Below are 24,523 nucleotides of genomic sequence, written 5' to 3' on the forward strand. Positions count from 1 at the left end.
AACGTTCAACTGCATCTTAGCAGAAGTATTCATCCTTGAACTGTGTAGACAATTATAACCTCTGCAGTTCAAATAATTTAAATGGTAGAATGACATTGCAGTCAAGGGGCTATTAAATAGATGAAGGGTGGAGAGATGACAAATCAGATTTAAAAACACAAAGCTAGCCAAGAATGAAACAAAATTTTACATTGAAATTTCTATTAAGATTTATTCTATTTATTTGTTTCAAGAAACACTAAGGAAAATTCTGGGAGTCAGAGATGCTATGAAAATTGAACACACATCAAAAAAATTACAATACCTGCTTCATTGGTAGGTTTCTCTTCAATCCCCATACTTCCTCTCAGTGATTTAGGAACGTCCTTGGGAAAGCCATTTCCTTCTGGGATGGTTATGGAATTACAGCTCACAACATCCCTGCTGGGACTGATGCTGTAATTCTGTGGTTGTACAAGAATTGAATTCCATGATGGAAACTTTTCCAGAGTGGGGTCAGTGCCATCTTGAGAACTGTTACAGTGCTCTGAATTACCAGTAGCTTTCTTTAGGATTGTAAAGGAGTTCATGTTTGGGATACTCCCCTTTTCCTCATGGTTTTCACAAACAGTTTGATCATTTTTAGACAAGCTTGTTGGTGGTGTGGGTGTGACTGCCAAGGTAGATGGCCGTGTAGAATCTTGACCAGCCTGCAGTTTTTGTTTGACTTTTGTAACACCAATACTATTAGCTATTGGAGGAGGCATCAGCAGTCTGTCTGTGTGCATTTTGGAAAGGTTCAGTGTCAAGCTAGCTCTAGCTTGATGGTTTCCATAAGACAAAGTACCATTCTGTAATGTCTCTTTTGGTGGCACCTTTACTTTAAAATTTTCATTTGGACTATCTTCACTTGGAGTGGACCCTTTCATTGACTCTGTTAAATCTACTGTAGACACCGCTCTGGAATTGGGTAAACTCATACCATTCGACTGTCCTAAGGTTTTCAGATGCAGGTTTTCTTCCACTGACGCACTCCGTGACATTTTAGCCTTGAAACTGGCAGTTGGGTGCATATAGGACCTAGGTTTGCAAAGTTTGTTCTTAGACATCTCTTTACTGAGGGTTGCAGCAAGCATGTCCATTTTACTACACAGTGAGTGTCTTTGTTTTGTTCCCTCATTTACACGCACATTCTGCAGGCTGGATCGAGCTGCTGCTATGAATGAATCAGATGATGCCTGTTCTTCTAATTGAAAATGGGCAAGAAGAAAACAAATGTGATCAAATATTTAGTTTATGTACTTGCAGTAAACCTTCTGAAAAAGTGAAATGACAATGAATTATTTTACGAACAAAGGACACTCACTTGGGAGGATCATGCTTAGGATATTAACTACCAATCTGTAAATAGAATACCTCTAAGATTAAATCTTACCTTCTTGTACCAGATCAATTACTGAGGCTGATCGTTTACACATTTGATGTCTTCCGTTATTTGGTGCTGCACCTTTCACCTCCAAACCAAGAGGTTTCTCAGTGTTTGAACTCATTGATTTTATGTCCCATTCACTTCCACTGTATTCTCTCTCAACAGTTTGACACATCTCTTCATCTCTAAGGTGTTTTGTACCATTGAAAGATGACCCTAACTCCGATCCGTGACCATCTACAAAAGATTTCATTTCAGCATTCAATTGTGTAGACTTGCACAGTGTCTGTGAGGAGAGGTAGAGAAATGGAAAAAGAAAAAGGAAGATTTAAAAGTTCTACTCCCATACTGCCTTCAAATTCCCCGAACTATATTCTTACTCAGGCTTGTCTCACTCCAGATGTGATCTCTCCCTCCTGATTGCAATGCAGCTTACAGTCACACATTTGCTTCAGAATTACCTACCTCACTTTCAAACAATGTAAAATTCTGTCACAGTGGAATCACTCGTCCATAAAGATTCTTTTATAACAAGACTGATAATTAGCTTTTTTCATTACATAATACTGGAATTAAAACAGCATGCCCTCTCCTTGGCTCAACACACTTCTCTCAAAAGCCATTCTAAAGCACTCCAGAAACCCGTCCCTCGGACCCACAGTGCTTATTGGTTTATCCAGATACATGCATATTGAAGTCACCCATGATAACTGCGTAACTCAATGCTACATGCTTCTCATTTTCTGATTAACACTGCACCTCACACTACCATTACTATTTGACGGCCTATAAAATAACTCCAACTAATGTCTGCTGCTCCTTGTTCTTAGTTCCACCCAAACACATTCCACATTGTTCTTCCAATCCAAGATCCTCCATGACTAATACGTGACTCCATTCCTTACTTTCAGCAACTCCACCAACTTCTCCTTTTAGTCTGCTTTTCCTAAATATTCAATATCTTTGAAAATTCAATTCCCAGTCTTGGTCACCATGCAGTCATGTTTATGCCATGTACTTTGGATCATACCCATGTATCTGTATTTGTGCTTCTGGCTCAATGATCTTGTTGCGAATGTTGTGTGCATTTAGAGATAGTGCACTTAACTTTGTCTTTTAGCCATCATTCTGATTTTGAAGCACACTTTATGCTTAGCTTTGCTTTTCCTGTCTAGGATTCTTAGCATCTTTTCAAATTCACGTTACCAACTTTACTTTCTTTCAATTTGGCCTAACTCTCAGGTTCCAATCTCCCCGCGAAGCTAGTTTAAACTGACCCAAGCAGCACTAGCAAATGTGTCTGCAAGGTTCTGCAGAAGGGTCACTAGACCTGGAACACTGACCCTGCTTTCTCTCCATAGATACTACAAGACATGCTGAGTTTCTCTAACAATTTCTGTTTTTGTTTCAGATCTCCAGTTCTTCTTTTTTTGTTTTGGAAAATTTCCTGCAAGGATCTGTCCCAGTCCTGTTAAGACACAACCTGCCTGGCTTAAACAGGTCCCGCCTACTGCAGAACCTGCCCCGATTCCTCAGAAATCTCATGACCTTCCTCTGACACCAGTTTTCTAGCTGTATATTCAATCAGTCATTCCTTCTGTTCTTACGCTCAAAAGCTTTGGGATTGGGAGCAATTTTATGATTATCGCTCTGCAATTCCTGTTGAAAACCCTATCCAGGAAGGATGCCCTGAAGCCACAATGAAATGTGCAATTTGTCCAAAGTAATATTATAGAAACTCAGGACAGCAGGATTTAGATGTATTCTTTTAAGTGGCAGAGCTACAATAAGACTCAATTAAGAAATAATCTACTTTAAATTGTATTATTGATGACAAGTTTGCATTTCAAATATGCTTGATGTACACAGCAAACCAATCGCATAGGAAATTTTGATCAGTGCTTTGGATATGATCCTTAACAAATATTTTACACATTTTTTCCCAAGAACAGTCAGTGCTACAGCAGATTAGCAGAGTTCTGATCCAATGCTAGTATGTATAATAGGTTCAAAGAAATCAGAGTATGAATTAAAAGTAATTTACAGCGAGCAGGCCCAATTTTTTGAAAATACTTATTATACAAATAAGCCATCTGAACCCTCGAGCCTACTTTACTAAATGGCAAAGTCATGGCTGAGCTGATTACTCTACATTCCTGCTAGCCCTGATACCCTTTTGCTCCCTAATAATGAATTTCACTACCTGTGCCTTAAAAATATTTAAGAACACTCTTCCTCAAAAAGCATGGAAGCAGTGCTGCAAAGACTCTCAAGTCAGACAAAAGTTCTCCATATCCCCATTTTAAATGGTCAACCGCTTATTTTCAACACTGACCCGCAGATCTAGATTTTACCACAAGAGGAAACATTGGTCTTGATGGTTAAATTGGAGACAATCAGAATTTTGTTTCAATCACGTCAGCTCTTACTTTTTGATTTAAAACTTCAGTGGATACAGGCTGAGCCTGTTCAATTTCTTCTCATAAGGCAACATGCCATTCTACGTATTGGTCTAGCATTCATCTCTGAACTGTTTGCAACACACAGTTACATTCGTTCTTAAATATGAAGATCAATATGTACATAAGTACTCAAGGCGTGGTTTACTCTGTTTAAGTCAGTGTTCTGTTTAATTGAGGTATAACCTCCAGGCTTTGTATTCAGCTTTCCTTGCAATATGCAACAATGTTGTTAACTTTCTCGGTTTCTGTCAGTTAGGCAATCTTATATTCTTGCCTTATCTAATGCCTTCTAGAAATCTAAACACAGCATATCCACAGGTCAAGGTTCCCCTTGATCCACGTCACCACAAAGAAAGCCAATAAATTGGATAAGCCAGATTATTCCTTTCATAAAAGCATTTGACTCTATCCAATTACCTTGAAGCATTCTAAAGTGCCCTGCTATAATACCTTTAGGAATAGTTCAACATTCTCGTTACAGATGCTAAGCCAACTGACTTGTAGTCGTCTCTGTCTCCCAAATAAAGGAGTCTACTTTGCTATTTTTCTTCCGATTCTTGCAAAATTAAAATCAATGAATTAACTATTTCACTGGTTACTTCTTTTAAACCTTAAAGAGTCCATCAGAACCCATGGACTCGCCAGTCTGCCATTCTAAGTATTTACTAGTACTACTTCCCTGGCATTCATAATTTGGGTTCCTGCCTGCCTTCTTTCCATTTTCTGATTTATAGCCATTTCTGGAATGTTGCTTGTATCCTCTCTAGTGAAAAATGATGCAAAATATCTGCTCAACTAACTTCACTTCTAATTACTTTCCATTAATTCCTTAACCTCATTAACAACTCATTAACTTTTTAAAATAATATCTGTAGAAAGTTTTACCATGTTTTTATAGCTAGTTCTCTCTTATTCTAATTTTTCTCTCATTTTTAGCCAGGCTTTGCAGGTGTTTATATTCTGTCCAATCTTCAGACTGCCACCCATCTTTCTGTAATTAGAAGCTTCTCCAAGTTTAATTGCTTTAATTTCTTTACATAACTACAGATGGCAAATCTTCTCCTTGGGATTATTTCTCCTGATCTGAATGTATCTATTCAGTGTATTCTGAAATAAACCCTTAGATGTCTGCTACTGAATTACTACTGAGAAATCCCATAATCAATTTGCCAGTTTACATCAGCCAGCTCTGCTTTCATGCCCTAATAATTGTCCTTTTGAAAAATTAAACACTAGTCTTGGAGCCACTCCTCCCTCAAACTGAATGTAACATTCAACCATGTTATGATCACTGTTACCTTGGTATGTGTTCACCACATGGTCAATAATTAGTTCCACTATATTACACAGCATCAGGTCTAGTATAGCCTGCTCTCTTGGTTGTCTCCAATGCATGCTGCTTTAAGAAACAATCCTGAAAACATTACTTGAATTCCTCATCTAGGCTGCCTCTGTTCATCTGATTTTTCCACGCTATAAGCAGATTAAAATCCTACATGATTATTGCCATGCCTTTCTGAAAAGGCTATTATATCCTTTTTATACCCCTTCCTACTATGGAGTTATGGTTTGAGGCCTTGTACACAGCCGCAACTGACGTTTTGCCTTTATCATTTTTCATTTCTACTCAAACCATTTCTACATCCTGCTTTCCTGAACTGGTGTCACTCCCTCTACTTTGTAAATACCATCACTAATTAACAGTGTCACCTTTCACATTTTCCTAGCTTCCCGTCCTTCCTAAAGGTCTTGCACCTGTTAAAATTCAGTACACAATTTGCATCAGCCTGCAGCCATATTTCTGTAATGGACAACAGTTCATATTTACTTCTAGTTGTGCTATCAGTTCATCTATTTTGTTTGGACTACTATGAGCATTCAGATGGGGTCTTCAAGTTTAGACTTTCTATTATTTTCCTAACCTCTAGCCTTATCTGTTCACTTACTCTTCGATACGGATTCTATCCCTTCTAGTCTGCTTAACTACACCAAATTAATATTTTTCTCTCTTGCCTTGCCTCTACTCTTTGATTCACCACTGACGGTCACAAAGTCAAAGTCATACAGCACGGAGACACATACTTCAGTCCGACTCGCCCACACCGACCAGACATCCCAACCTGACCTGGTCTTATTTGCCAGCATTTGGCCTATAACCCTCTAAACCCTCCCTATTCATACACCCATCCAAATGCCTTTTAAAATGTTGTAATTGTACCCACCTCCACCACTTCCTCTGGCAGCTCGTTCCATACACGTACCACCCTCTGTGTGGAAAAGTTGCCCCTGAGATCTCATTTAAATCTTTTCCCTCTCACCTCAAACCTATGCCCTCTAGTTTTGCACTGCCCTACCCTGGGAAAAAGACATTGGTTATTCATCCTATACAAGCCCCTCATGATTTTATAAACCTCTAAAGGTCACACCTCAGTCTCTGACTCTCCAGGGAAAAAAGCCCCAACCTATTCAGCTTCTCCCAATAACTTAAACCCTCCAGTCCCCACAATACATTTGCAAATCTTTTCTGCACCCTCTCAAGTTTAACAATATAGAAGAGTGACCAGACTTGTGCGCCTTATTCTAAAAGTGGTCTCACTAATGCCATATACAGCCTCAACATGATGTCCCAACTCCCACATTAAATGCTCTGACTAATCAAGGCAAGTGGGCCAAATGCCTCCTTCATCACCCTGTCTGACTGTGACTCCACTTTCAAGGTGCATCTGCACCCCTAGGTCCTTGCCTCACTAGTTAGTCAAATCATCTCATCTTCCTTAGTTATTCAGCTCACTAGAACACCGGTCCCAGCTGATTGCAATGCAGACTGTCCCAATGCCACTTTCCCCAGGGCTGATACAAATGAACCATGAAGCAGAATTCAATTCTTCAAACTGCAAAATTTAAGTGGCTGAGGTAATAATCCAGAGATTACTACCTGGGAGGTTCAGCATCTTAATTTAGTGACTAGCTCCTCATACCAACTATGTAGAAACACTCGGTGTTGCCTACAGCTGGCGGCTACACAGATCGCAGTAACAGGATCATCTCCCTGCCACTAAATTCCTTTCTATATATCCCAAATATGGAACTTGGGCATTGCTGCCTGAGCTAGCATTTACTCTCACCCCCAAATGACAGAATTCTTCATTAAAGACGGAGAATAAAGTACTCAAATCTGAAACCAGGATCCTGAATCTAAATAAAGGGAACTATGAGAGAACGAGTTGCAAACTGACGAGGATGGACTGAGGAACCTTGATGGTGAATAGGCAATTGGTTTATATTACTGAACATGAATTACAACAAATATTCATTCCTGCCTGATGCAAAATAAAAGAGGAAAGGTGACTTAATCATGACTTACAAAAGAAAGGATAGTATTAGGGCCAGAGGAAACTCAAAATTGCAAGATAAGGTTGCAAACCTGATGATGGAATTCCAAAATACTCCCAGCAAGAGAGGACAAAAAGCTTGATCAAGAAGGGGCAAATAAAATGAGTGTAAAATTGCAGGAAACATAGAAACTGACCACAAAAGTGCAGAATTAAAGGAAATCGGATGTAAGAAAATGGTGCTGTTGAAATGAATGGGATTAAAATCTGACAAATAACCAGGGCCTAATAATCTACATTCCAGAATGTGAAAGGAAGTGGTCCTGGAAATATTGGATGCATTGGGTATCCATCTTCCCAAATTCTATAGACTGAAGCAGTTCCTATACATTGGAAGGTAGCAAATGTAACCCTATTTAAAAAAAGGAGGGAGAGGGGTGAAAGATAACAATTATAGACCAGTCAGCCTACTACTAATACGGGGAAAAATTTTAGATGTTTAAGACAAGTTAAGATTATTTAGAAAAGCACAGTTTGATTAGAAATAGTCAGCATGGCTTTGAGAGGGGCAGGTCATGCCTGACAAGCCTTACTGAATTCTTTGAGGATGTGACAAAACACATCGATGAAGGTAGAGCAGTGGATGTGGTATAAATGGATTTTAGCAAGGCATTCGATAAGGTTCCACATGGTAGGCTCATTCAGCAAGTAAGGAGGCATAGGATTCAGGAAATTTGGCAGTCTGGATACAAAACTGGCTGTCCAATAGAAGACAGAGGGTGGTAGTAGATGGAAAGAATTCAGCCTGGAGCTCGGTGACCAGTGGTGTGCCGCAGGGTTCTGGGACCTCTGCTCTTTTTTGTCTTTATAAATGACTTAGATGAGGAAGTGGTGGGTTAGTAAGTTTGCTGATGACACAAAGGTTGGTGGAGTTGTGGACAGCGTGGAGGGCTGTTGTAGGTTGCAACGGGACATTGACAGGATGCAGAGCTGGACAAAGAAGTGGCAGATGGAATTCAACCCAGAAGAGTGTGAAGTGATTCATTTTGGAAGGTCGAATTTGAATGCAGAATACAGGGTTAATGGCAGGATTCTTGGCAGCGTGAAGGAACAGAGGGATCTTGGGGTCCACGTCCATAGATCCCTCAAAGTTGCGACCCAAGTTGATTGGGTTGTAAAGGAGGAGTACGTTGTGTTGACTTTCATTGGCAGGGGAATTGAGTTTAAGGGCTGTGAAGTTATGCTGCAGCTCTATAAAACTCTGGTTAGACCACACTTGGAATATTGTGTTCAGTTCTGGTCACCTCATTACAGAAAAGATGTGGAAGCTTTAGAGAGAGTGCAGAGGAGATTTATCAGGATGCTGCTTGGACTGGAGAGCAGGTCTTATGAGGAAAGGTGGAGGGAGCTAGGGCTTTTTTCATTGGAGCAAAGAAGGATGACAGGTGACTTGAGAGAGAGTTACAAGATGATGAGAGGCATAGATAGAATGGATAGTCAGAGACTTTTCCCAGGGCGGAAATGACTGTTACAAGGGGGCATAATTTTAAGGTGATTGGAGGAAGGTATAGGGGAGATGTCAGAAGTAGGTTCTTCACACAGAGTGGTGGGAATGCGCTGCCAGCAGTGGTAGTGGAGTCAGATACTTTAGAGACTTGTAAACGACTCTTGGATAGGCACATGGATGATAGTAAAATGTAGGGTATGGAGGGTAGATTGATTGATTGACTGATTGATTCGATCGATCTTAGGTCGGCACAACATCGTGGGCTGAAGGGGCTGTACTGTTCTATGTTCTACGTGAGAGTAGAACATTTGGAAAACAGGATTGGACAAAGCCAGCTTGGCACGGGTTTATGAAAGGCATATCACACTTAACAAATCTACTGGAATTTTTTCTGTTCTACTAACCACATCCTCAAAAGAAAGAACCAGTGCATGTAGATTTTCAGAAAACTTTTGATAAGGCCCATCAGAAGAGGTCAGTGGGCAAAGTTAAATTATTTGAATAATATACTGTGGGGATCAAGAATTGGTTGACAGACCCTATCAAATGCAGGCAATTGGAACTAGCTGAGTGGGCACCATGGTCAGCATGGACTAGTTTGGGACAAAATGACCTGTTTCCATTCTGTATTAGTCTATGACTCCAAGACAGGAAACAGCGGAAATAAATGGGTATTTTTCAGAGTAGCAGGCAGTGACTAGTCGGGTTTGCAAGGATCAGTGCTTGGGTTATTCATGATATCTAAGTGACCTGGTTGAGGGGACTAAGATTTGTCAATGACAAAAATGGGTGGGATTGAGAGTTGGGAGGAGCATACAAGGAGGCTTTGAGGTGATTTAGACAAGTTGTATGAATGTGCAAAGAAGTTATACGCTTCACTGTGAAAAATAGAAAGGAAGAAGGAGTATTTTTTAAATGGTGACATATTGGAAATGATCCAAGTGTTCCTGTACACCAGTCAATGAAATAGGCAGGTGCAGCAAGCAATTAGGACAGCAAATGGTATATTGGTTTCACTACAAAAGTATTTAAAGTCAGAAGTAGGTGTGATAGAGGTTCATTAGGCCAATACTGGGGATGGCAGGAATGTCTTGGGAGGAGGGATTGATTCGACTGGGCTTGCATTTAGTAGAGTTTAGAAGGATAAGGTGATGTATGATTGAAATATATAAAAGATTCTAACAGGATTAGACAGAATAGATGTAGGCAGGATGGTGCTGTGGTGGGGGTGTCTAGAGCAGGGGACGCAATCTCAGGTTAAGGGGTAGACAATTTTGGACTGAGATAACTTCCACTCAAAGGTTTGAAACTATAGAATTTTCTACCACAGAATGCTGTGGAGGTCAAGTCACTGAATCAAAAAGATAGAGATAAAATTAGATCTTAAAGGCATCAAGTGGTAAAAGAAGAACGTGGGAATATAGCAGTGAGGTAGAGGATCAGCCATGATCATACTGAATGGCAGAACAGTTTCGAAGGACCAAATGTTCTTTCCCTGCTCCTGTTTTCTAATAGTCTTCAGCTATCTTCTTTAGATGCTATAGCCTATGTGCTGTAGGTACACACGCCGTTGTGTTAGCTAGGGGATTCTGAACTTTTCACCTAGACACATTGAAAGAACAGTGATACAATTCTAAGTCACTGTCTGTGTACAATGTACAAGATGAACTGCCAAAAGCTGCAAATGGTCCTTTGACAATACCTTCCAAATCTGCAATCTCTACCACCTGGAAAGACAAGGGCAGCAGGTGTATGGGAGTATTACCATCCACAAGCTTTCTTCTAAGTACGTGACTCGGAAGAAAGCTGGCAGAAGGTAGCACTCCCATACATCTGCTGCCTTGTCTTTCTAGGTGGTTGAGATTGCAGGTTTGTAAAGTATTCTCAAAGGAGTATTTGTGACTTTCTGTATCATAGAATTCCTACAGTGTGGAAACTGGCCCTTCGGTCCAACAAGTCCACACTGACCCTCAGAGCATCCCACCTAGACCCATTCCCCCATGACCCAACTAGACTACACATTCCTGAACACTATGGGCAATTTCACATGGCCAATCCACCTAATCTGCACATCTTTGGACTGTGGGAGGAAACTGGAGCACCCAGAGGATACCCACACAGACATGGGGAGAATGTGCAAACTCCACACAGACAGTGTCCGAGGGTTGAATCAAACCTGGGTTCCTGGTGCTGTGAGGCAGCAGTGCTAACCACCGAGTCACTGTGTCACCCAGTTCATCTTGTACATTGTGCGTCGGTGAAGGGAGTGAATATTTCAGCTGATGAATGAGGTGCCAGTCAAGCAGGGTACTTCATCTTGGGTGGTGTCAAACTTTGCAAGAGCTGTTCGTGCTGCACACATCCAGATAAATGGCCAACTTATTATTAATTAGGTTTCGTTTGTTTTACGATTTAGCGGGTATAACTGTGTCAGGCTGTTACTCAACTAATCTTTAGGACAGCTCTCCCAATTTTGGCACAAGATCCCAACTGCTGTAGAGATCAACATGGGGGCTGAATGTGATGTTATAGTTTCTGGCATCTAGATTTCATTCTTTCGTGTTTTCTGTACCAAGTGGGTACAATTAAGTAGCTTGCCAGACCATTACAGAAGCATTTCAGAGTCAACGACATTGCTATGGGTGTGAAGGCCAAATCAAGTAAGGTCAACAGATTTCCTTCCAGAAGGGACAATCAGCAATAGTTTCAGTTATCATTCCTGATGCGAGCTTTTAATTCAAGATTTAAGAAGTGAATTTACATTCCACCAGCTGCTGTGGTGAAATCTCAGCTTGTGCCCCAGAGAAATAGTCTTACCAACCCAATGACATTACCACTATACCACCTATGGAAAACTGCAACTGGTAAGTTTAAAAATAAAATAAGAGCAGAGACTAAGAGAACAGAATGTCAGCTAATATAAAATTGGAATCACAAAGTAATTCATAGGCAGTTAAATCATTAAAGGGTGGTTAAAGGAGAAGCAGGACAAAATAGGGACCCAAAAGGAGAATTAAGCATGAAAGCTGAATGAATGACTGATAAACTGAGCACTTTGCACCAAGGAAGATATGGCAAAAGTCACATCAAAATAGAATAGTTGAGATACTGGCCAGACTGAAAAGGTGATAAAGAGGAAGTTTTAGAGAAGTCTGTACTTAAAACTGATAACTCATTAGAACCAGATCAGACCTATCTGAAGATAGTGACGGAAACTAGGATGGAAATGGCATACACTGGCCGTAATCATCCGATCTCTCTAGTTACAGGGGTATGACAGAGGACCAATGACTTCCAAATGGTACATCCTGTTCAAAGAGGTCCACAGGACAATCCTAGCAAATACAGATTCGCCAGTTTAACCTGGGTAGTGAAAAAGCTTTTAGAAATGTTAATCCAAGATAAAATTCAGAGTCAAGGTGGATTAATCAAAGAAAGCCTGTGTGGATTTGTTACAGATAAAAAGGTATTTAACTAATTGAGTTTTTTGGTAAGGTAATGGAGACTAGATGGAGGGCAATGCAGTTGATGTGTTGTGATGTGCGTGGACTTCCAAAAATTCTGATAAAGTGTCACATACCAAGCTTGTCAGCAAAATTCAAGCCCTTGCAACAAAAGGGATAATGGCAGCATGGATGGGAAATTAGTGCCAGGTATCAGTGAACAGTGGCATATTGCTGTTCTTTGTACTGGAGATGGATATATTGTAGCACTCCCCAAAAGCTCAGTATTCAGACCATTCCATTTCCCTCATTTGTTTTAATGACCTAGACTTAGCTGTGCAACAATACAAAACTTGGAAGTCATGGTTTGAGACAGTGATAGCAATAGATTCCAAGAAGACAAAAGACAGTGTTGTGGAATGGGACTTAGCAGGTGAAATTTAATTTGAGAAGTCCATATTTTGGTAGGAAGAATGAGAAGCAATAAAAGGTAAAAGATAAAAGGTGCTACAAGAGCAGACAGACATGGGGGGATATATGCACAAATCACTGAAAGTAGCAGGGTAGAAAGGACAGCGGAGGGTCAAAAGATTTGGGTTTTATAAACTAAAGAGGGGGTGTGTGAAAGCAAGGAAGCTAAAGCAAACCTTAAGAAAAGGCTGATTTTGCCAGTGACTGTTATAAAACATTTACAGCCTTAGCTTAGGATCATATGACCCAATTCTGGGCACTTTAGGGAGGGCATGAAGATAGTGCACAGGCTGCAAACTATTTACAAAATATGTTGCCAGGAATGTGACTTCAGTTATGAAGGTAGATTAAAACAATCGGGCCTGTTCTTCCAGAACAGAAGATTGAGAGGAGATTGACAGGGTTGTTCAAACCATGAGGCATTTGTGCAGGGACCAAGAACCAGAGTACAATTTAAAAGCGGTCGTCAAAAGAACCAAAGTGTACAGGAAGAGAAACTCTTAGCAATTGTTTAGGATCTTGAATGCACTGCGCAAGAATGTGGTGGATGTAAATTCAACCATGGTTTCAAAACAGAATTCGATAATTATCTAAGGTGGAAAGATTTGCAGGATTATGCAGGGGGAAGGCAGCTACACGATTAGCCAGCTTGCTCTTGTAGGCAGCATACTTCATTATTAGTTGTGCTGATTCCATTCAAGAGAACTAACTTCAATGTCTTTGGGCTAGGGAGCACTCCTGACCCTCAGCTGATCTTTGCCTGAAAATATACATTTCCAAATGTCAAAAGTGGGCAGGACTGAGTTCAATTTTTCCTCCACAGTGGAATGACCTGCAACTAATTGCTTTCTACTATACAAAGCAAGATTAGACCATAAGACTATAAGACAGAGGAACAGATATTAGGCCATTCGGCCCATCGAGTCTGCTCCACCATTCAATCATGGCTGATAAGTTCCTTAAGCCCATTCTCCTGCTTTCTCCCCGTAACCCTTGATAATCAAGAACTTATCTATCTCAATCTTAAATGTACTCAATGATCTGGCCTCCACAGCCTTCTGCGGCAGTGAATTCCATAGATTCACCACTCTCTGGCTAAAGAAGTTTCTCCTTATTCCGTTCGAAAAGGTCTTTCCTTTACTCCAAGGCAGTGTCCTCGGGTCCTAGTCTCTCCTACCAATGGAAGCATCTTCGCAACATCTACTCTGTCCAGGCCATTCAGTATTCTGAAAGTTTCAATTGGATTCCCCCTCATCCTTCTAAACTCCAACGAGTATAGTCCCAGTCCTCAAAACTTTCCTCATATGTTAAGCTTTCCATTCCTGGGACCATTCTCATGAACCTCCTCTGAACCCGCTTTAGGGCCAGTACATCTTTCCTGAGATATGGGGCCCAAAACTGTGCACAATGCTCCTAATGTGGCCTGACCAGAGCCTTATAAAGCCTCAGTAGTACATCCCTGCTTTTATATTCAAGTCCTCTCAAAATAAATGCCAAAATTGCATGTGCCTTCCTGACTACTGACTCAACCTGCAAGTTTACCTACAGAGAATCCTGGACTAGAACTCCCAAGTCTCTTTGCACCTCGGACTTCTGAATTTTCTCCCCATTTAGAAAATAGTACATGCTTTTATTCTTCTTACCAACGTGCATGACCTCACTTTCCTACGTTGTACTCCATCTGCCACTTCTTTGCCCACTCTCCTAACCTGTCCAAATCCTTCTGCAGCCTCCCTACCCGTTCAATACTACCTGTCCCTCCACCTATCTTTGTATCATCTGAAAACTTAGCCAGAATGCCCACAGTTCCTTCATCTGGATCATTAATGTATAAAGTGAAAAGTTGTGGTCCCAACACTGACCCTTGTGGAACACCACTTGTCACCAGCTGCCGTCCTGAGAAAGACCCTTTTAACCCCACTCTCTGCTTTCTGCCAGACAGCCAATCTTCTATCCATGCTAGCACCTTGCTTCTAACACCATGGGCCCTTATCTTGCTCAGCAGCCTCCTGTGTGGCACCTTATCAAAGACCTTCTTGAAATCCAGGTAGATAGCATCCATTGGCCCTCCTTGGTCTACCCTGCTCGTTACTTCCTCAAAGAATTCTAACAGATTTGTCAGGTATGACATCCCCTTGATGAAACCAAGCTGACTTTGCCTTATTTTACTACACAATTCCAAATATTCAGAAATCTCATCCTTCACAATGGTCTCCAAAATCTTACCAACGACCGAGATTAGGCTAATCGGCCTATAATTTTCCATCTTTTGCCTTATTTCCTTTTTAAACAGGGGTGTCATGGTAGCGATTTTTCAGTCCTCTGGGACACTCCCTGACTCTAGCAATTCCCGAAAGATCACCACTAACACTTCCACTATCTCTTCAGCTATCTCCTTAAGAACTCTGAGGTATAGTCCATCTGATCCAGGTTATTTGTCCACCTTCAAGCCAGTCAGTTTTACTAGCACCTTTTCCTTGGTGATGGCCACCATACTCAGCTCTGCCCCCGGACTCTATTGAATTTTTGGGATATTACTAGTGGCTTCCACTGTGAAGACTGACGCAAAGTAATTATCCAATTCCTCAGCCATTTCCTTGTTCCCCACTACTATCTCTCCACCGTCATTTTCCAGTGGTCCAATGTCCGCTTTTGCATCTCTTTTGCCCTTTATACATTTAAAGAAACTCTTACAGTCTTCATTTATATTATTGGCTAGCTTACCCTTATATTTAATCTTCTCCCTCCTTATTTCTTTTTTTGTTGCCCTCTGTTGGTCTTTGTAAGCTTCTCAGTCTTCTGGTTTCCCACTGCCCTTCGCCACATTATATACTTTCTCTGTTGCTTTTATGCTATCCCTGACTTCCTTAGTCAGCCATCGTTGCCTCATCCTCCCTGTACCATGCTTCTTTTCCCTCGGAATGAACTTTTGCTGCATCTCCTGAATTACACGCAGATTCTGGACAGTACCTTTTCCCTTAGAACTAGAATTATTGAATTTGTTCCATCTGATGATGGATTTCTGACTGACTTTACCAAATAAAGAATTTAAGTAGCTACTCTATTTCAAGACAATTAATCTAATTTCTTATCATACTCAATTCCTTTTAATTATTTAATTTGGCACTGCAGGCTTTATGCAGGAGTTAAAATCATCTCCAAACCAAGTGATCGGCTCAGGATACATTGTGCCAATCTGCCTAGGTTAGCAGTTTTTCCACCACTGCTAACTGTGACATGTAAAATCCAGCCCGTATAAGCTTGTAATCCACACTCCTAGCACAAAAGTTATTATTGAAGTGAAACAGGCTAAAGAATTGATACTAAAATACTGCAGTTGTCTAACTTGCAATAGGAGGCCATGCTCAGTTTAAATTAATGAACTTAGCACTATGCTGTCACAGGAAAACAGGAATATAAACTCAGACAACTGCAGTGGGACATGTGAGATTAAAATTGAAAACTGCACTAGAAGTAACTCCATAATCACCACATACATATACAGGGGTGGGACAATCTTAGTTTTTCAAATTTTCCAATGAACAAATCGATGCTATGTTGGCTACTCACATCTGGCAGATGTTGGAACTGCTGCTGGACTTTAGGAGGGAAGGCTGCTGCCATTCTGTGAGGAAAAAGTGTATATTCAGAAAAACACATGCCTGAAATAACAAATCTAAAGCACGTCAATGTAAAATATTGAATGATCTGAAAATTTCCCACTGGACAATAATCTTGAATTATCCTGTTTATCAAAAATTACTGATTTTCTGTAAAGAGGGCACATAATGAAATAATTTAAAATATCAATATCCAGTCTGCTTCAGAACCAGAAGGCCTTGACTTCTATCAGTAGTTTGTGCTGCGTTAGCGACTGGTAGTAACACAAATTGACAGCAGAATCCAAGTGAAAGTGGAGAAGTGAACAATGCTATTGTTTAATACCACTCAGCAATTTCTGCTGAAAATGTGCAGGCATATCATAGGTGAAAATAAGACTCAGAACTGATGCCTCCATGTCAAATAAATTTTCACTCTGATAAAGACCAGAAAAAGATAGCACATATGAATTTCAAAAAGTCAACAGTTTGTTGCACCTTCAAGGGACAATCCTGCAAATAAATCTTAAGTCAAATCTATTTTCTGCCTGGTCTGGAAGATTTGTTGTGTGCCACATCAGATTTTACATTGGACAATTCAAATTGTGAAAACCAGAGACCAGCAATTAAACTGATCAATCTCAAGTTTGAACAGAAATGACAGAGCTTTAGACAAAGATTTAATGCACTGGAGATGTAATGCAGTATAATGCATCAAGAACTTTTAAATTATTAGGCAAATCTCAGACACGATTCGAATCAGTTTTTCAAGTGAACTATTGCTAAAATACAACCAAGAGCCTGAAGAAGGTTGCAAGTTTTTTTGAAAACACTATTAAACTCTAAATATTTTTAGGACAGTAAAACACGAACCTGCTGTTTTTCTGGCAGCGGGACAGAAATCTTGCAGAGATACTCAAACGAGGATTCAGGAAAAAACTGCTTTCATTTTCTGCATTTGGCTGTAAATCTTTCAGGGTGCTGTCAAATTTCTCTGCAAATTAACAAACTGATTTTAGTCACTTATTACAAATAGTTCGTAGTCAAAGCTCACCAGGAAAGTAAACCATATTATATACAGGTTGTTACCATTAGAAAATTCATTAGCCAAGGTTTCAAAGTTGTGCTTGAGAAACTTTTCCTGGTCTGGTGTTTTTGCTGCATGTGACTCCTGTAGAACTGCACAACATTGTTCCTCCTCTTCCTCCAATCCCGAATAATGACCATCAGAACTCAGTTGGCCCACAGAATCAGAATCTAGGGTTGTGTCAGAAAAGATATGGAAAGTACAGTCAGGGTTTACCTACAGCTTTCTAATTTTCATAATGCACTTCATAGATTCACAGAGCAGAAAAGGTTCTTTGGTCCTTCAAGTCTGCACCGACATAAGTACCACTAAAAGCACGCTAATTATAATTTCCTGCACTTGTCCTATATCTTTAAGTTATGATATTTGAAGTACCCATCCAAATTTTTCTTTTTAAAGGGGCTGTAAGGTTTATAGCCTCCACTGCCATCCCAGGCCTTCTACCACTACACTTTATGTCCTATAAATAAGTCAGTTTTTGATCCATCTTGCAGTGTTTCCCTCAATTACATGTGCTTTCACCTTCTCAGTCTCCAAGGTGGGATCTTGTCAAAAGCCTTGCTAAAATCCATATAAACTACATCAAATGAACTTCTCTTATCCACATACTTGATCACACTTAGACTTAGAATTAGGAAGGCTAAAAGAGGTCATGGAATGTCTTTAGCAAACAGGGTCAAGGAGAATCCCAAGGATTTTTATGCATATACTAGAAGAAAGAGGGTAGCAAAAGAAAGAGTAGGCCCCTTCAAGGGCAGAAGGAGGGAAGTTATACGTGGAGCCACAGGAAGTGGGAGAGATCCTTAAGTACTTTGTATCGGTATTCATAGAGGTCAGGGATGAGTGTGTGAATAGTCTAGAGAATGTCAATATTAAAGGAAGTAGTTTTGGGTATCCTAAATTGCATTAAGTAGACAAGTCCCCAGGGCCAGATGGGATCTATCCCAGGTTTCTGCGAGAGGCAAGGGAAGAAATAGCTGGGCCACTAGCGGATATCTTCACATACTCCTTGACCACAGACGAGGTTGTTCCCTTGTTTAAGAAAGGAAGCAGGGGTAATCCAGGAAATTATAGGCCAGCAAGTCTGACATCTGTGGTGGGAAAGCTCTTGGAAAAGATACTGAGGGACAGGATATATGCACATTTTTGGAAGAAAATGGACTAGTTAGCGATAGGCAGCATGGTTTTGTACAGGGAAGGTCATGTGTCACCAACCTGATTCAATATTTTGAAGAGGTAACAAAGATAATTGATGAGGGAAGAGCTGTGGATGTAGTGTATATGGACTTTAGTAAGGCATTTGATAAAGTCTCACATGGCAGATTAGTAAAAAAACTAAAATCACATGGGATTCGGGGTGGGCCTGCTAGATGGATACAAAACTGGCATTGTCATAGAAGACAGAGGGTAGCAGTGGAAGGGTGTTTTTCAGAATGGAAACCAGTAACTAGTGGTGTTCCACAGAGATCAGTCTTAGCTCCTCTGTTGTCTGCAGTATATATAAATAATCTGAAGAAAAATGCGGGTGGTCTGATTAGTAAGTTTGCGGATGACACGAAGATTGGTAGTGATGCTGGTGCCGATGATTGTGAAAGGATACAACAGGATATAGATAGATTGGCAACTTGGGCACAGAAATGGTAGATGGAGCTTAATCCAGATAAATGCGAGGTGATGCATTTTGGAGGATAAAACTCAGGTATGAATTATACTGTTAATGGCAGAACCCCTAGGAACATTAACATTAAGACAGATCTGGGTGTGCAGGTCCACAGTTCCCTAAAAGAAGCAACACAGGTAGCGAAGGTGATTAAGAAAGCATGTGGCATGGAGCACAAGAGTTGGCAAAACATGTTGCAGCTATATAAAACGCTTGTTAGGCTGCATTTGGAGTATTATGTGCACTTTTGGTCACCACATTGCCAGAAGGACTTAGAAGATTTGGAGAGAGTGCAGAGAAGGTTTATCAGGATGTTGCCCGGTCTCAAGGGCATTGGCTATGAGGAAAAGGTTAACAAGACTAGGATTGTTTTCACTGGAAAGGCGGCGGCTGACAGGAGACCTGATAAAGGTCTACAAAATTATGAGAGGCATAGACAGGGTGGATTGTCAGAGGTTTATACTCAGGGGTTGAAGTTTCAATTACAAGGGAGGACAGGTTCAAGGTGAGAGGGCAAAAGTTTAAGGGAGTTGTGCGAGGTAAGTTTTTCACGTAGAGAGTGGTAGGAGCCTGGAATGCACTGCTAGAGGTGGTGGTGGTGGAAGCAGACATTTAAGAGGTGTCTGGATGGTAACATGAATAGGGAGGGAATAGAGGGATATGGACCGAATAAGGGCAGAAGGTTTGTCTTTTTAGTTTAGTCAGGACATGATGACTAGCACAGGCTTGGAGGGCCAAAGGACCTGTTCCTTTGCCGTACTACTTTTTTGTTCTTTGATTTGGTACCTGTTTCAACAGACAAAAACAAACTATTACATTTGGATCTATCATACAGAAAACCACCACTTAAAATGCAATTTGCAGGAGCTCTAACATACAAGTCAGCTGCATTAATTGTACAGAAGTCATCAAGTCAATGCCAAGTCCCAAAGGAGCAATCCAGTCAGTCCCATTATCTATCTCTTTCCTTGAAGGTAGCCTTTCCTTGAAGTGCCTAACCAATTTTTTTTCATGGGCAGTGAATTCCTGGTCAGTACTTCTCGTTGTGTAAAAATGTTAATCCTCACATTGGATTTGACGCCCAAAGTCTTCTTTCATTATCCTATAGTCCTTGCATCATCAACTAATGAAAATAGATTATTAATAATTTATAAACCAGAGCTGATCACAGAATCACAAAATGATCAGAGGCCATTCAGCCCATACACACAAGCATGCACGTACCAATTGTTCAGAACAACTGCTTAATTAGCCCCATTACGAACACACCAAATATGAACCCCTTCAGCCTGCCTCCCCATTCAATAAGATCATGGCTCATGGTGGGCTGTACAGGACAAGATGAGGCCAATTTTAGAATAATGCATACCATTCTAGTTTCCCTAGTCTCTCTCTCAGTCTCTCTCTCTAGTCTGTGTAGGAAAGACGTTGTGAAAGTTGAAAGGGTTCAGAAAAGATTTACAAGGATGCTGCCAAGTTTGGAGGGTTTGAACTGGAGGGAGAAGTTGAATAGGCTGGAGCTTTCTTCCCTGGAGTGTCAGAGGCTGAGGGTTGACCTTTTAGAGATTTACAAAATCATGATGGGCATTGATAGGGTGATAGCCAAGGTCTTTTCTCCCCGCAGACTAGGGGAGTCCAACACTAGAAGGCAGAGGCTTAAGGTGAGAGGGGAAAGATTTAAAAGGGATCGGAGGGGGAACTTTTTCACACAGGAGTGGTGTGTGTGTATGGAGTGGGCTGCCAGAGAAGGTGAAGGACGGAGGTTAATGACAACATTAAAAAGCTTTCTGGAGGAGTACATGAGGAGGAAGGCTTTTGAGGGATATGGGCCAAATGCTGACAAGTGGGACTAGATCAGTTTAGGATATCTGACCAAAGGGTATGTTTCCTGGTTGTATAACAATAACTCAATGATCTCTTTGTATTTTGAATTCCATTCCTACCTAGCCCCAAAAATCTTGGATTCCTCTGCCCAGTAAGAATCTACCTCCACCTTAAAAATATTTAATGGTTGCCTCCACTTAAGTGGAGTGTCCCAAAGTTGCTCAACCCTCTCAGCCATCTTGATTATATGTTATACCTACATACTACCTTTCTACGACTCATGCAGTAGAACAATAAATCCCTCTGCACCTCAGAATTCCACAGTAATTCTCTAATACTCCGTATTTTAAATCTTCCTGCCAGTCAATAGTCATCATAGAGTCCCTACACAGTGTGGAAACAGGTCCTTCGGCCCAACAAGTCCACACCGACCCTCGCAACATCCCACCCAGACCCATCCCCCTATAACCCACACACCCCTGAACACTACGGGCAATTTAGCATGGCCAATCCACCTATCCTGCACATCTTTGGACTGTGGGAGGAAACCAGAGCACCCGGAGGAAACCCATGCAGACACGGGGAGAATGTGCAAACTCCACACAGACAGTTGCCCGAGGCTGGAATCGAACCCGGGTCCCTGGCACTGTGAGGCTGCAGTGCTAACCATGCCGCCCCAATAGGGAGGAAATAAGAAATAAACTTTCTTTTCCTCATATTATAGTCCATCAGCCAGATTTTTACCCATTCACTCAACTCATCTATAGCTGTCTGCAAACTTCTCATCTTCTTCACAAAATACACATCCAATCTAACTTGGTGTCGTTTGCAAATTTAGCTAACATCCTTTACTCCCCTTTGCCAAGATATTGATGTGAATTGTAAAATTGCTTAGAAATGATAGATTCACACAAAAGGACTCGTGCCCCACAAACAAAGGGAATATGCACTTTAACTTACTGTTATCTTCACTGAATTACATAATAGTCTGTTGCTGCAGCCCCTTTAAAGCTATGCTATTTCTTTTATCTTGCTTCATGGGATTGTTCATAGGTTTGTACCCCAAAGTATCACTTCAATCATTTGTATGAAAATTTAATCTGCCATATATTCAGGTATTTCATTTCACCACTGTACGTTCCCTCAAAGTATCTTACTACGTTCCTCATTGTTTACTATAGATTAACCTTTGACGAGGGAGTCAAAAAGAGAATACTGAGAATAGGCAGGAAAGTAGAATTGAAGGCACAGATTTTCCAAGATCTTATCATACGATGGAACAAGCTAGAGAAGCCAAATTTCTGCATTGATCATTGACATATTGCTTTCTATCCCTTGATGAACTTCAAACGCACATTGTTACTGTTTATTTGCTCCTATAGATTCAATTTTGCTTACAAATTTATTACGTGGTACTTAATCAAACATTTTTAAATGTTCATATTCACACTATCAATCACTCCATTACTTCAAAGAACTCAAGTTAGTCAAACAAGACTTACCTTTTACAATTCTCCTGGCTTCCATTGGCCTGAATTCATTTCCCTGGATTATTGTTTCTTAAAGTTTCTCTACTAGTGACTGGCTTGAAGTTGCCAGGCAGACATCTCACTCCATTTTTTAAACACTGGCGTAACATTTGCAAAGGTCCAGTCATCTGGGACTAGCCCCACATCCAAAGAAGATTGGAAGTTTGTGGCCAAGGCATCTGCAATTTATACCTAGGTGTTAAATAACATAGGATGCATCCATCCAGGTGGGACGGTTTTTCCTGCTCATCTCTTCATCCTATCCAACTCCTCTACTGATTCCGTCTTGGAACCTGTCTTCACTTGCTGCCAGTGTAGCAGTAAAGTACCAATTAGAGACTTAGTCATATCTCATCAATGTAGGTATGGAAAAACATCTATGTGAGCCATATGACGTGAAGTTATACAAATTTGCACTAGCAAAGAAACAGCTATTTTTATTGTCATTTGTGCCCAACTTGAACTGTGGCCTAAAACCCATGAAGCAGTTTTTCCAGAATAGAAACTCAAACCGAACCCCTACTAGATAATTACTTATGCCATTGGGATAACATGAATGCTGAATTTGGCAACAATTGTGCCACAGATGGAGCAATCTTCCTTGGCAAGATTTTTTTTTGGGGAAAGAAAAAGAAAAAGAAAAAAATATCACTCATTGTATGTGGGCGTTTTTGCTTGTTCCCTAGTTACCCTTGAGAAGGTAGCTCATCACCACCTTCTCAACAATAACAAAGGAAGGGCAGCAAATGCTGTCCCAGCCAGCAACATCTACATTCCCTGAATGAATAAGAATAATATGAAAACTATATGGGAAAAATAAAAAGTCAACTGTTGATGGCAAACCAGATAGCTGCCAACCTACAGGAGTTACTTAATCCAACGGCTTGTGCAACCCCAGTTTAGATGGATGAAACGTCAAGATTGTGAAATAAACTACTGATAAAAATCAAACTTAGCATTATTTTGGAAATACATTTAGCTGTCTACCTCAAGAGCTTTAGTACATTTAAGCTGTGCCAAATTACTTGAGCATCAATTTTATTAACGTCAGTACATTTAACTCTACTTTTCTCTACCGATTAACTTCTCAAACAGACAAATTTTGGGCATTTCTCACCATCTTGTTGTTGTTCATTGCTGCCCGAATCCATTGAATAGGCGCTGTCAGGACTGTTCTCCACTGAATGCACAATTTTCCATTCAGATTCACTCTCCAGTAGTTTCTTTGGAGGCTCTTTTACTTGATAATCACTGGTGTGCAATGAAAGATACAATGTTAATGTACAATAAGTTCAAGATACTGGGGTTCTGGCTGTTGTGTGGATGCCAGAACCTGACGGTGTAGAAACTTACTAAATGTTGGGATTAAATATAAAATGATTGTGTGTAACTTTTGTTCCTTCTTACAACTGCATATGCTGCAAAGCAATGCTTTCCACGATCATATGAGGGGTGACTGCCTGTAGCAACTTATCCCCATTTTTGCCCTCCCACTGAAGAATTGGGATGCCACCTACATTTTAGCTGCTTCTATCAGAATAACCAATTTGGAATGCTACTCATTTAAAAATCTCTCAGTCCACTCCCTGGTGACAAACAATTTCACTAAAATAAAAAATTTAGATGGGGAGGCTGGGCCATATCTCTAACTCCAGTCTACAATACACTTTATACTGTATCTGATAAATACTGGTCATTCTAAAGTAAAGCATGAATAGATTGATTTTAAGTTCAACCAGTTCTAGGGACTAAAAACTTGCATTCAAATCAAAAAACAACTTCAGTACTCAAATATTTAATACTGCCAATGAATACCTACTTCTCTGTGCTGGTAGAATGATCATTTTGCACTGGATAAAACATTGGTGCACTTAGCTCCATTTCCACAGTATCCACTTCACGGGAACATGCATTGTCTGCATCCTCCAGGCAAATAGAGCTCGGCCTTCCCATGGACTCTCTTGACAAAAGGCTGGGGGATAACTCCATCTAAAAGCAAGAAAAAAAATATAGAAAGTTTAAAGTGGTCTTAATTATGAAAGACAGTACTTTTTTATGGCATATTTAATCTAAACATTGTTCCAAAGAATGAAACACCACCAATTCACCCCACAATTTCATAAGAACAAAAGAAATAGGAAATAGGAACAGGTGTAGGCCATTTGTCCCCTTGAACCATTTAAGGTCTACTCCAGACCTCA

The 24,523-nt window shown here is 40.5% G+C and overlaps 1 protein-coding gene across 1 annotated transcript in view; it reads right to left on the reverse strand.

Annotated features, from left to right (window-relative positions):
* Nucleotides 1–24,523, reverse strand: part of LOC109913188 (mitogen-activated protein kinase-binding protein 1-like) — a 148,136-nt gene that overhangs the window by 9,879 nt on the left and 113,734 nt on the right. Inside the window, exons 20-26 of the mRNA XM_048618239.1 lie at nt 24,142–24,311; nt 23,440–23,573; nt 17,312–17,479; nt 17,096–17,216; nt 16,194–16,248; nt 1,415–1,694; nt 305–1,225 (exon numbers count right to left, since the gene is read on the reverse strand). Of these exons, the coding sequence (XP_048474196.1) occupies nt 305–1,225; nt 1,415–1,694; nt 16,194–16,248; nt 17,096–17,216; nt 17,312–17,479; nt 23,440–23,573; nt 24,142–24,311 (1,849 nt within the window). The remainder of the gene's footprint in view (nt 1–304; nt 1,226–1,414; nt 1,695–16,193; nt 16,249–17,095; nt 17,217–17,311; nt 17,480–23,439; nt 23,574–24,141; nt 24,312–24,523) is intronic.

Source organism: Rhincodon typus, chromosome 39 (assembly GCF_021869965.1).
Source record: "Rhincodon typus isolate 14 chromosome 39, sRhiTyp1.1, whole genome shotgun sequence".
NCBI classification, from domain to species: domain Eukaryota; kingdom Metazoa; phylum Chordata; class Chondrichthyes; order Orectolobiformes; family Rhincodontidae; genus Rhincodon; species Rhincodon typus.